Below are 13,433 nucleotides of genomic sequence, written 5' to 3' on the forward strand. Positions count from 1 at the left end.
TTCTGTCTCTACACAGAACAATTAGTCTGCATGGCCAAGTCCCTGGATCTTGACATTTTGGCTTCTGAGCTAAAGCCTAAGGACAAGATTTTACACTACCTTTATTCTGGGGCTCCTTCTATGATAGCCTTCTCTATAATTAAAGGTGTTACCGAGATGATGACATCTCTTTGTGAAAAGCCGGCCTCACTGCCTCCAACATCCCAAAAGACAGAGGGATGGTACAAAACAAAGGAGGATCTCTGTCCCTTCCTATTTACACACCCACCCCCATCATCTGTAGTTACAGAGGAATTACAATCCAAGCATCGTCAAGGTACTCACTCAACCCCTGCCAATAAGGAGGGTAAAAAGCTGGACAGCCTAGGAAGGAAAATATACACTTCCTCAGCCTTGAACATAAAAACTGCCAATTATATTGCAATTATGGGGGCTTATCAAATCTTTTTATGAACAAGATGACACTCTTCCTCCACAACCTGCCTGAAGACCAAAAGCCGCTTGCCAAGGTCCTGCAGGAGGAAGCCTTATGGCTCTCAAAGCAGCAAATCAACACTGGATGTGTTACCATTAGAAACAAAGTGTAAGGTAGAAGATCTTCCTTTTGAGGGTCAGACCCCTTTTCTTCGAAAACTGACGAGTTTTTATCCCAAAAGAAAAAGGATAGACAGACTACTTGTTCATATGGAGTGTTACCTCCACAACAACAGTCTACACAGTATCAACCATACAGGTAGCACTACAAGCAGCAGCCTTATAGGAACCGTTATTACAGATACCAACCTCACCAGTATCCACAGGACCGGCAAAGCCCTGCCCAACAGGACAGTTACCAAAGGTGAAGGCCCACTCAAAAACATAGACAGGAACACAACTCCTCGAGTAACAAGGACCTCGGCCAGCATAACAAACAATTCTTAGAATTGCAGGGTCCCGTTATAATTGGAGACAGGCTATCATCCTTTTTCTCAGAATGGCTTAAAGTTACCTCTGTTGTTTGGATTTTGAATATAGTTTCATCTGGTTATAAAGTTGAATTTGAACATTTTCTGCCTCTGAGTCTCCCTCAGCCCAGTCATCTACTACTGAATTGACGTGGGAATTGGAAGTACTGTTAGAAAAGGGGGCAGTTCAGACGATGACAAGTCTATGGGGTTTTTACTCCAGGTTCTTCCTGGTACAGAAGAGGGATGGAGGCTCCAGACCTATTCTGGACCTAAGGAACTTAAATTATTCTATTGCTGTACATAAATTTACGATGGTTACTCTTCACATAGTCATGCAAGAGCTTCCACCTAACTCGTGGTTTGCAGTAATCAACTTTAAGGATGCTTATTTACCCATCCCAATCCATCCTTTATTTAGAAATTTTTTGAGGTTTACCCTCATTGGGAAGATTTATCAGTTCCAGGTACTCCCCTTTGATCTTGCTACCGCACCCAGAGTATTCACTAAATGTCTAGCACCAGTTGTTGCTCATCTAAGAACTCAGGGTCGTTCCATCTTCACTTACCTAGATGACTGGCTAATCGCTGCAAATTCTGAAGGCCAGTTAGAATCCCATGTACAAATCATTATGCAGCAATGTCAAAAGCTTGGACTTGTGCTGAACTTTAAAAAGTCTCATCTAAGTCCTGGCGGTTCACATATCCGTCTTGCACGGTCTACTAATGTTTTTATTATGCCTCTTTTCTGTCAAGGGTGGTGATTGGAGTTTTTGTGTAAGTACCATTCCGTGTGAGTCGGTTTCCTGTAAATGTTTTGACCTAACTGAAAGTTTGCTTTGCGGATGACCAAGGTATCTAGGAATGGAAGTTTACCCTCGATTTCTTTCTCCATGGTGAATTGTATGTTCAGGTGGATATTGTTGAGGTGGTTTAAAAACTTCATCAATTCTTCCTCACCCTGGCTCCAAATGATAAAGGTATCATCCACGAACCAGAACCAGACACTAGGTTTGTGGGGTGCTGATTCTAGAGCTGTTTTTTCAAAATGTCCCATGTAGAAGTTGTGTCAAGGCCCAGTCTGAGAGTGAGGTCTCCTCTGGAGGAGAGGAGCCTCGTGTAGCCAGCCAGGACTCCTCAGGAGAAGAGGAGCCCTGTGTAGCCAGCCCTAGCCCTGATTCAGCAGAAGCCAGCAATCAGGAGCAACAGCTGCTGGCTGATCAGAGCTTACAGCCAGCAGCTGAGGCACCAGCACCCTCTAGCTCCAATACTACAGAGGAAGCTCAGCCAGGGACTTCTACAGGTGCAGCGCAGCCAAGAGCCTTCACCCCCCTCCAGGTTCACCCACGCCTAAGGAACGCCGCAGGCAGTGCCAGAGACTGGAACTGCAGGAGAGACGGCGCAGTGCTTGCCTCTTGAGCCAACGCCAGCTGCTGGAGAGTGACAATGAGTAGTGGCAGGATAGAGCCCCAGCAGCTGGCTGGAAACCACGCCTGGCTATAAGAGCCAGTCTGGAGGAACTGCTGGGCGTAGAAGCAATGTGTCTACTGCCTGCAATCACTCCGTGTTTCGTGAACTTTGCCCGTGCCTGCTTTTGGACCTAACATTATCGGTGACTGACCTTGGACTGTGCCTGACCTTGCTTTTGGACTCTGGACTCATTCCTGGCTTTATCTCGTGCTCTGACCACTGGTTTGACTTGGCTTTTGCTCTTGGAACTCCCCTTTGACTTTGGCCATAAGGTTTGGACTTGAACCACCCTGCTTGGACTGGCCCAGCCCGTGACAAGTTTGCTATAACTGGGCTGAGAGGGCTTCCCTAATCATCTAAACCATGCACTTCAAGCAAATGACTACTCCAGAAATGAAATCAGAGGAGTGATTAAACCAAGGATAAATCAAACAACTAAGGAAAAACAGTCTCCCACAGGAAAAGTGTTTTTGCCATATATCAAAGGAATCACTGATCAGATGGGAAAGCTTATGAAAAAGCACAACCTACAAACAGTATTCAGACCCACCAGAAAAATACAACAGATGCTACGATCAGCAAAAGACAGTAGACACCCCCTCACCTCTGCAGGAGTATACCGCATACCCTGCAGCTGTGCACAAGTTTACATCGGGACTACACAGCATAGCATCCAGACAAGAATAAAAGAACATGAAAGACACTGCAGACTTGGCTATCCGGAAAAATCAGCAGTGGCTGAACATAGCCTAACTCAAACAGGACACAGGGAAGCCATTGAAATCCATAAGCATAAGCACAATTTCAACAGGAAAGAAGAGACTTTAAGAATGAATAGAGCATGGTTTCCAGTCCTGAAAAACACCAGGCTAACAAAATACTCTACATCCTACAATAGTGCTGCAGAGAAGATTAGCATATCAAGCACCAATCCATATGCAAAAGAACCTCAGGATACAGTGAAGCCTCCCGCCATTAGCATTCCACACCCTGGGAAACTCTTACAGGATGACTCAGCCCAAACCCACCTTCCTGAGTAGATACAAATTACCTGCCAACATCTTCTCCACACTGTGACACTGAGAGATCTCTGTCTTTTGGTGCTACACCTCTGAATATGCCAGCCACAGCTGCTGGCGAAACGTCAGGAACTACAATGCCAAGACCACGGCTATACAGCCTGGAAAATCCACAACAACCATTGTTCTCTGGCCGTGAAAGCCTTCGACAATATATCATCAGCAATTTTTTACATCAATCGACAAGGCAGCACAACATCCAGGAAACTCTGCATAGAGGCCTTATGTGTGTGGGAGTGGGCCACCAGCAGGGGCACCACCCTACAGGCGGTGCACATCCCAGGGACGGACAGTGTCATCGCTGACAAGTTAAGCAGACTGAGCTCATCCAATCACAAGTGATCCTTGAAAGATCAATACATAGACAAAATTTTCCATCAGTGGGGTTTTTCAGATGTGGATCTGTTTGCCACAGAGGAGAATCTCAAGGTGCCTGCTTTTTGCTCCGGGGGAGGTATGGACATGATGTCTCTAAGGAGATGCCTTCCAATTTACATGGTCAGGAAGACTTTTCTACACCTTTCACCTATTCCACTTATATCAAGAACCGTCAGCAAAATACAGACAGAACCAGTGCCATAGTGATTACACCCTTTTGGCCACGTCAACCATGGTTTCACAGATTAGTCTATCTGTCCAAAAACACCTTCATGCACTTGTTAGTTCCAGACCACCTAGACTTCCGAGGGGTACATCATCACGATGTGCACAGACTCAAACCAGCTGCGTGGCTGATCATCCAGTAGGCACCCTTTCCAAAGGAGTGGCTGAAGTCTTTTTAAATGCTAGGAAACAAACAACTAGGAAATCTTAATGGAACAGGTTTACAGACTGAGCCACCAGTAAAGGGATTGACTCATATAATTGTCCTCTCACATATGTATTGGAATTTTTATTACATCTTAAACACATTGGACTATCCAATTCCTCCATCAAGGTCTATCTAGCAGCAATATCAGCATTTCATGTCCCCATTGACAAGAGAACTATTATCTTACATTACACAACTGTTTCTCAGAGGTTTACAGAACATGTTTCCCAAGCCGACACCTATAGTACCACAATGATCCCTACACCTGGTTCTAGTTAAATTGATGTTCTCGCCATTCAAACCGCTGGCTTCATACCACCTGCAGTTTCTTGCTATGAAAATAGCCTTCCTATTCGCCATTACATCGGCCAGAAGAGTAAGTGAGCTTGCAGCTCTTTGTATTAATCCACGCTTTCTCAAGATACATAAGGAGAAAGTGGTATTGAGGCCTAGTGTAGAATTCCTTCCCAAAGTGGTCACTAATTTTCACATGTCACAAGAGATTATTCTACCGGTGTTTTTTCCATCCCCTGTGTCAGAAGCAGAAAAAAGGCTCCACACCTTAGATGTATGCAGGGTGCTTCTCTTCTGCTTACACCGTACCACAGCGTTCTGAATAGGTGAACATATGTTTGTGTGTTACGCTGGTTCTAATAAAGGGAAAGCAACCACATCCCAGACTATTTCCAGATGAGTGATTCAAGCCATAAAACTTGGTTACAAAAGCTCTAACTTACTGTGTCAGTTGTATATGCATGTACATTCAATTAGGTCACAGGCATCGTCAGCTGCACTCCTGGGTGGGGTTCCTCTTCAGGAAATCTGTAGAGCAGCCACATGGGCATCTCCTGACAACTTCATCAGATATTACGTGCTAGACGTAGACAACAGAAGAGAGGCAGCAGTGGGCCAGGCGGTGCTCCAATCTCTATTCCGATGAGAACCTACCAAGGTGACTGGCTTGTTAATCTCCCATGTGGGACTGTACTAGAAGACCAACAATGAAAACAAGAGTTGCACTTACCTGTAACTTCTGTTCATTGAGGTCTTCTGTGCAGGCTCAAATGCCCTCCCTCCTACCCTGCTCGGCTCTCTCTTCTTCAGGAGAGGCCAGTGGCTGTGGAGGAACTGAGTGCGAAGGGGCATCGTCCTCCCAGAAGGCAGGCATTTTCAGCGCATGCACTCTGGGGGACTAACTCCCCTTTCATAGATTTTAAAGTTGTACAGACCACACTGTTTGACAGGCCTGCGCATGCACAGTCCCATGTGCGCCTGCACAGAAGACCTCAATGAACAGAAGTTACACATAAGTGCAACTCTGTTTTCCTTTTGGTGAAAGTTGAAGTCACTTTGGATAAATGCTTCCCTAGTCCTTATGCATCAGAATCTATAATTTCAATAATAATAATAATTATTATTTATTTGATATATAGCCCGCCCGCCCTGCAAGCGGGCTTAGGACGGGTTACAATAAATAAGATAAAATACAGGAATACAATAAAATCACAGAATTAACAACACAACGCAACATTTCAAGAAATTCACTTGCTCACCATATAGAGAAAGGGTTACGGTCTGGATCGGTATCTTGTGGCTGCTCGTGCATGGGGGCGGGGGGCAGGTGGCCATATAGCTGCCCGCCAGGTAGGAGACTGGCAGGGACTCATTTGATGAATTTAATGATGGCCTCAACCATATGCCTGGCGGAACATCTCCATCTTGCAGGCCCGCCGAAAGAATGGAAGATTTTGTCAGGCCTAAGAGTCTTCCGACAGAGTTCCACCAGGTCGGGGCCAGGACCGAAAATGTTCCGGTCCTGGTTGAGGGCAGTCAAGCCTCCCTGGGGCCAGGGACCTCCAGTAGATCTTTACCTGCTGATCTCAGCATCCTCCGGGGCATATACAGGGAGAGGCGATCCCTCAGGTATGCTGGGCCCAGTCCATTTAGGGCTTTATAGGTTAAAACTAACACCTTGAACCTGATCCGGAACTCCATGGGGAGCCAGTGTAGCTGCTACAAGGTTGCTATGTGTGCCTTATATGGTGTACCCACCAGGACATGCGCAGTAGCATTCTGGACCCACTGCAATTTCCGGGTCAGACCCAAGGGAAGCCCTACGTAGAGTGAGTTACAGTAGTCCAATCTGGAGGTGACCGTTGTGTGGATCACTGTCGTTAGGTCATGGGTCGAAAGATAAGGGGCAAGCTGCCTGGCCTGCCGAAGGTGGGAAAAAACAGACCGGGCAACTGCCGCGACTTGGGCCTCTATTGATAAGGAGGAGTCCAGTGTCGCACCAAGACTCCTGACCAATGGATCGGGCACAAGTGGTGCCCCATCAAAGGCCAGGAGCTGGATCCCCCCCCCGACACCCCACGGACCAAGTACAAGACCTCCATCTTCATGGGATTCAGATTCAGTCTACTCTGCTTCACCCACCCAGACACAGCCTCCAAAGTTTTAATTAGGGCTTCAGAGGGAGAGCCAGGCTAGCCGTCCATCAACTGATACTTTCTAAGCTGGACTTGGATAAACTTTGGCTCTGCTTAGTTAAGAAAAATCTGTTTCTCCTAGGAGGATGCCTATGGCCGCTATGACCGGGCTTTCTGGCAGTATGACAGCACAGCCTGCAGGGATCTTGGGGGCTATCGCTATGCGGAACCTGAACGGCCCAGTTCGAGAGCCAGCCACACCTCAGACAGGCCATCTTCCAGGTATGCAGTTCAAAATTCTTCTGTAGGGTAGTTGGTCAACTTGCAGCTCATTCCAGTTCTCCATCTCTGATGTTTTTAATAAACTGAGGTGCAGTAAACTGTTTTAAAAGTACAGTCAAACACCCACGCTTTGGATCTAATAGAGCCGAATTCTGATTTAGAGATGGCAAGGAAGTCACATTCCACAAGCAGATAGCCCATCATTCCATCTGTCGAGAAGCTCAATTAGATCCAAATGCCAACATTGCTCTCCCAGCTTACTGTTTGTCTTCACATCATGTTGCTTGCTGTGGTTGGGGTTCTCTTTCCACAGAACTGGGCTCTGCATTTGCCAGCTCATGCTGCTGTTGGCCTCTGTGGAAAGTGGGGCATTGCACAGAGCCTGAGAGGTATCCGTCATAAGTGAGTTCTCATGATCTGCTAAACGCTTTCATCCTCAGGCTTGTCTTGAGAACTTCAGTATCTCTGAATGAAATTATTATTGGCTTAGAGGGTGAAAAAGATGTTGGTGTGATTTTGTCTTCTGCTCTGGTGATGGTTAGGAGCTGAATCTTAGAAGCTGCTCTTCATGATTCTTAGAAAAAGTAAGGCGATAATGTTCACAACGTACAGGGTTTTCTGTTGAGGGGTGGTCAGAAAAGAGAGATGGCGTATAGGGGTGCGGTTGAGATCAAGAAAAGAGTAATAATTGGGTCCTGTGGAGGAAGGGCCGATGGTTCTGCTGGGATCTGTATGGGAACCGTCAGCGGTCAGCGGGGTTGCCAAGTGTCTTTGGGGAAGTCTTGCACTTTCAGCACCAGCAGCAAAAATGAGCCCCTGTGTGTGTGTGGACTGTTCACCAAGACACAACCAGTTCCCAAAGTGAATATAACCCCTCCCACGGTACTTTCCAGTGGTGTGTATATGCTTCTAGGTTTTCTCTCATTTTTAAAAAAATCTGTTTCCCTCTCTTCTAGACAAGGGTATCCAGATGAATATTACAACTCCAAAAGTGGATGGAACAATTACTATGCAGATTATTTTGCAAATTCATATGATTATGAAGGTAGGGGATACCAGTGGTCTTTTTTCCTCCATCAAAAGACAATCCGTAATGAGTTCCTAGAGTATCTCTGCTTAATTCCAACAATGCTGGATTAAATTCTGAGTCTGGCTGCTAAGTGAAAATATGTTATTTCCTGACCTGGGTTACAGCAAACTAAAAAAGTTTGCCAGCAGCCACTACAACAGTGATTGGCAAAGCCTGGAAAACAAGCCCAGCGCCCTTAATGATGTGAGAAGATATTTCAATTATAAAATTATTTAATCCTTTGTGTATGAGAAAGGTTTGTGGCTCTGTTACAGATCTCACTCTGAATGTTCTGGAATGATAAGAGAATACCTTGTTGAAAATATTAGCGTTAATAAAATAATAATAATAGCAACTGCGCTTATATACCACTCTTCTAGACAAATTAGTGCCTCACCCAGAGTGGTGAACAAGTTAGTGTTATTATTATCCTCACAATACAGCTGGGAAGCTGGGGCTGAGAGGGGGGCTTACCCAGGACCATCTACTGGGCTCATGGCAGTAGCAGGATTCGAACCAGTAGAGTGAACCAGCTTCACAGCTGAACCACTTAACTATTGTGCTACAGCAGCTCATTGTGATGTTATAATAATAATAAAGCCTTGGGTTGAAAAGGGGTAGTTGTGTTAAAACTCCCAGGCTGCCTTCTAAGGCTCTGCTTTCTTGGGAACAAGTCCCCATTTCCTGGTCACTGCAAAGGCTATGGCTGCAAAGATGCTCCAGGGTTGCGAAATCTTGAGTCTTCGTCGCAGAGTCTATGAGGTGAGTCTTGATTGTAGCAACAGTTGCCTCAAGGTCACACTACTGGTACACCCACAATGTTGTTTTAAAATTGATTATGATAGGATATTAGTGGATATTGCTTGTGACAGTGATGACTGCAGTTGGTTAAGTGGTCACACAAGGCTTCTAGACTGTTCAATTCTTCCTTCCCCCCTCTCAAGATCCAGGCCGCTGGAACCACTACCAGTCAGCTTATGATGCCAGGCTCAGAGACTCCAGAGGCTATGGCCAGAGACTCTGGTATGACTTAGAACAGAATCCCTATCCAAAGAGAGAGGCGTATCCATATGAAAACAGGTCAGTAAACTTCTGGGACTTGTTCTTGCAGGATGACGCTAGTTAATAGCTCCTGAAATACTACATTCTTACACGTTTAATCTGAAAGGCACAGAAAATGGAAGGATAACATTTCCTGATATAGCCTTTTTGGTGGCAGCCCCATAGCTATGGAAGTTTATCTTCCTTGAGACCAGATTTGCACATCCCTTCCTTTTCATGGAGAGTAGTGACCTGTTTGTTGAGCCTTTTCTGTTTCTCTTTATCTAACAGCTTTGGGGTTTGACATTGTGCCATAGTGTATCTGCTGCTTTGTTTTTGTAGTTCCTGATCGTGGTTTTAAATTGCCATTTTAATCTTATTTTTAATTGTTTTGCTATTGTGAATTTCTTAAACAATTGCTATTCTTGAAAGGAGGTATACAAATGTAAATAAGTTGCTATCCACTGAAAAGTTGGTTCTATTGAGGCTACAAGCAGGAGTTCAGTCTATAGTAGGGCGTAATACATGCATGTTGTTATTCAGGCTTCTACCTCCTAAAAAGTTTCTGCTGACATAAGAGGTAGCAGTACTTGGAAGGGGTTAACATTCCTGTCTGTCCTTTGCACACTTGGAAATCTGCCTGCAATAGTGTAAAATTCAGTTTCCTGATAGAAATCAACTTAGATCTATATGCTTCGTAAACAAAATCATGGCAGCTTGGTCTGCAGATTGTTATGCACACCTGCATCTTACTACAGTTGTAAACTGTGGCTTGCCATTTGTTGCCCTCTTCTCTCCCTCCCCCTTCCACTCAAACAGCCAACAAAACATTGTTTTTCTTAGGTATTAAGGTGTGAGAGGAGGAGAGAGCTTGAGTGTAGGTCAGATGCCAAATGTTCTCCATCTGTCATGTCTGTTGTTGTCTCAGATGCAGTATCTCAGCCAAGAGTTGGTTTGTGGTTCATTGATCTTTCCCATTTGTGTCCCCTTGAATGGTGATTTACATTTCCATGCCTCTGCTTGCAGTCTGGGGTTCGCTGATTGAATCAAGCTCTTAGGTGTTTGGTTTCCTTAATTTTTGTTCAAAAGTAAGCACTGTAGAATACAAAATCACAGACTTATGAGTAGGCTTAAAGGCATCCTCGTGAAGTCTGCCTAGGACTAGCACAGTGAAATAATTGAATGGAAATAAATGTTAGTGTTGGAGTCCTTTTGAGGGTGCAAGCATGCCTTATGACTCTCTGTATTCTTCCATTCACTAGTCATGAAGACCACTGGCGATATGACCCTCGTTTTGCTGGCAGCTTTGAGGATGACTTGGAGCCTCGCAGGGACCCCTATGGGGATGAATTAGATCGGCGCAGCATCCATAGTGAACATTCAGGCCACAGTCTTCGCAGTTCTCGTAGTGCGCACAGCCGCCAGAGCAGCTTCAGCTCTCACTCTCAACAAGTAAGATGATATTGCCCTCTACTTTTCCCCCTCTAGAAGAGGACAGTACTGGGGTGGGGGGGAAGTGTCATATGATTGCTTGCATGTTGCGTGCTCCTGTAAGAATGTAAGAGCAGCTGTGACAGGAAAGACCCACACAATACCTAACTGAGCATTTTGTTTCAAACAGTGGCTGAACAAATGCCCATGGAAAGCCTAGTTTTGGGGCATGGAGACCAAAACTTCCCCCGTTGTTGCCTCCTGACAATTTCTGTTAAAAGAGAGACTGCCTCTGAACGTGGAGGTTTGGTTCTGACATGGTGACTAATAACCATTGATGGACCTTTCCTTCATAAATTTGTCTAATCTGATTTTAAGCCACTTTTAACTAGAGGCCACATCCTGTGACAATGGTTTCATAAGCTTGTTACTCTGAGAATAAAGAAGTACTTCCTTTTGCCTGTTCTGAATTTACTTCAGTAGAATCTGTTTACTTTATTTGATGTTTGAAAATTCTAGTATTATGGGAAAGTGAGGAAAAGTTCTCTCTCCCAATCTCTTTCACACCATGCATAATTTATAAACTTGTATTTTATTTAAACTGTTCCATCTTGCTTCTTCACAGCCCATACAGGATTAACAGAATTATCAACACGTTTACTGCCAAAACATTAAAATAAAAAGTCATCACAATAAAATAACAAGAAAATTCAGAAAATAATTTGCCCATACTAGTCACGGCATCTTCATTCTCATAGAGGGGGGCTGTTCATTCAGTCTTCAACAGATATTCAGGCTGTCAGGTTCACCATCAAATTAATGTCAAAGTGTTACAGAAGCAATATGGCTTTCCAGTACTTCCTACATTTTACTAGAGAAATCTTGTTCTTACCTCTTCTGGCAAGTCATTCTACAAATGGAGAAAGTGGAAGCCTTAATGGAGCACAAAAGGAACTTCTGAAAAAGGGGAATCTCTCATTGTTTGACACTGTGCTGACCTCAAGCAGTCCTTCACCTATTTCGAGATATTAACAGGTTTTATAGCTTAAAACCAGCACCTCTTTCACAAGCCTCGAGTGGCTGACCTTTCCTTACTTACAGACAGCCCCTCAACTTAAAACAGCTTCTCACTAATAATGGACCGCTCCCCCCACACAATAGACAGAGTCAGGAACCAAACCCTGCAAGAGATCTACATGCCCATTTTGTCCTCTCATACACTCAGCCAATACTATTAAATGGTCCTGATAACATAAGTTACACCATCCTGGGCTCATGCACATCATCCAATTTTATGTATGTCATTATGTGACAACAGTGCCCTTCTACTATCTGCCTTAAAGGATTTGCTTAGTCCCTCCATGAGAGAACTAATGAACACATATCTGACATAAGAAATCACAGCATTTGTAGACAAGTCACTGTTCTGCAAAAAAAAAAAAGGGGGGGGGGAAGGAATATACACCATGAAAGTGCAGGATTAGAATTTACCAAGAAATTGAACACTATATGTAAACCTTACTTAAATAGTATTTCCTTAATTGCCACAATTTCTAGTAGCTCTACAAAGCCCACTTTATAGAAACTTTAAATTGCTGTCCTTAACATGCTTTCTCTGAGGAGTTAGTTTATTGCAGCAAAACAAAACAGAAGTTCATCGGCACCTGTGAAAGAACAAACTCTCAGTCCCATTCCCTCATGTCCCAGGAGATCAGAAAAACCTCATGGCTGCCCCAAATTTCCTCTTGACAACAGCCTTTTCTCTTACTCCTGGAGGGTACCAAACTTCCTTCTGGGTAGTAATTGCTGCCCCAAGCAAATCTGAGAGTGTCTCCTGTTAGATGAATTTGCAGTGAAAACTGTGTATTTATAATACAGTGTGTTCAGATGGTGCTTTCAGTTTGCAGTTTATAGTGCACCCCTATTTTTGATATACCACATAATACTTTGTTTTTGTTTTAATGGAAAACTAGAGAATTCTCTGTGCCTTCTAGGGAAGGTCACTTCTGGCCTAAGATTCACTGGGCAAGCTGCCCCTGAGGCCCTTCGAGGCTTTTCCAACAGGGAACACAGAAGGTTCTTTTGCTAGCCAGCCTCAATCCCTGCTATAATTTCTTTTCTAGACTCCTATGATGAGGCCCTTAGAAGCAAGTGGGGCCCCCAGCAAGGGAAGAAACTTAACCTCTATGGCAAAGAGAATATATACCTTACCCTGTGAAAGCCCTAAAAGTACCCCGGCACTTGGCCTGCCTATTTGATGGGCTATTCTCCATAAGGATGGGGACAACACCCTTAGAGATCAAAGCAACAGGAAAGATGATTTCTCAATCAAGAAGGCACATGAGACATCAGTACTCACTATTAGAACAAGCACAGCCTCATTGGTCTTCTCCAGAATCTTCATTCTCTGAACAGAGGTGCTGTTGCAGGATCTAGACTCTTGACCCAGTCAGACTCAGGCAAAACTTCCTAAAAATCAAGAAAGCCTCTGAATTTTCTGCTGATGCCAGCCTCTGCCATGTAACTTTCCATGCACTTCTTAGCCTTCAAGCCTTAGCCTTTCTTAAAGATTGGGATAACATTCGCTCTTCTCCCATCTTGTGGCACATCCCCAGTCCTCCAGGAGGCCTTGAAGATGATGGACAGGGGTTCTGCAAGTTCTCTAGAAAGTTTTTTGAGCACTCTTGGGTGCACCCCATGCGGCCCAGGGGATTTGTATTCGTCCAGTGCAGCCAGATCCCTCTCCACAACCTCTCTGTCAATGTCAACTAGCCCCCCAGGTGTCTTTTCGTGTCTACTATCATCTCTAGATGGGCTCAAGTTCTTCAGGGAGAAAACAGAGGCAAAAATGTCATTAAGCCTGTCTGCTTTTTCTCT

General features: G+C 44.6%; 1 protein-coding gene across 3 annotated transcripts in view; it reads left to right on the top strand.

The window, feature by feature from the left end:
• The window catches only part of SEC16A (SEC16 homolog A, endoplasmic reticulum export factor), a 79,857-nt gene that overhangs the window by 11,508 nt on the left and 54,916 nt on the right, over positions 1–13,433 (top strand). For all 3 annotated transcript variants that reach the window (XM_054998244.1, XM_054998245.1, XM_054998243.1), the window contains 4 exons: positions 6,876–7,015; positions 7,972–8,060; positions 9,029–9,164; positions 10,388–10,577. In XM_054998244.1, coding sequence (XP_054854219.1) covers positions 6,876–7,015; positions 7,972–8,060; positions 9,029–9,164; positions 10,388–10,577 — 555 coding nt within the window. The remainder of the gene's footprint in view (positions 1–6,875; positions 7,016–7,971; positions 8,061–9,028; positions 9,165–10,387; positions 10,578–13,433) is intronic.

Source organism: Eublepharis macularius, chromosome 14 (assembly GCF_028583425.1).
Source record: "Eublepharis macularius isolate TG4126 chromosome 14, MPM_Emac_v1.0, whole genome shotgun sequence".
NCBI lineage: Eukaryota > Metazoa > Chordata > Lepidosauria > Squamata > Eublepharidae > Eublepharis > Eublepharis macularius.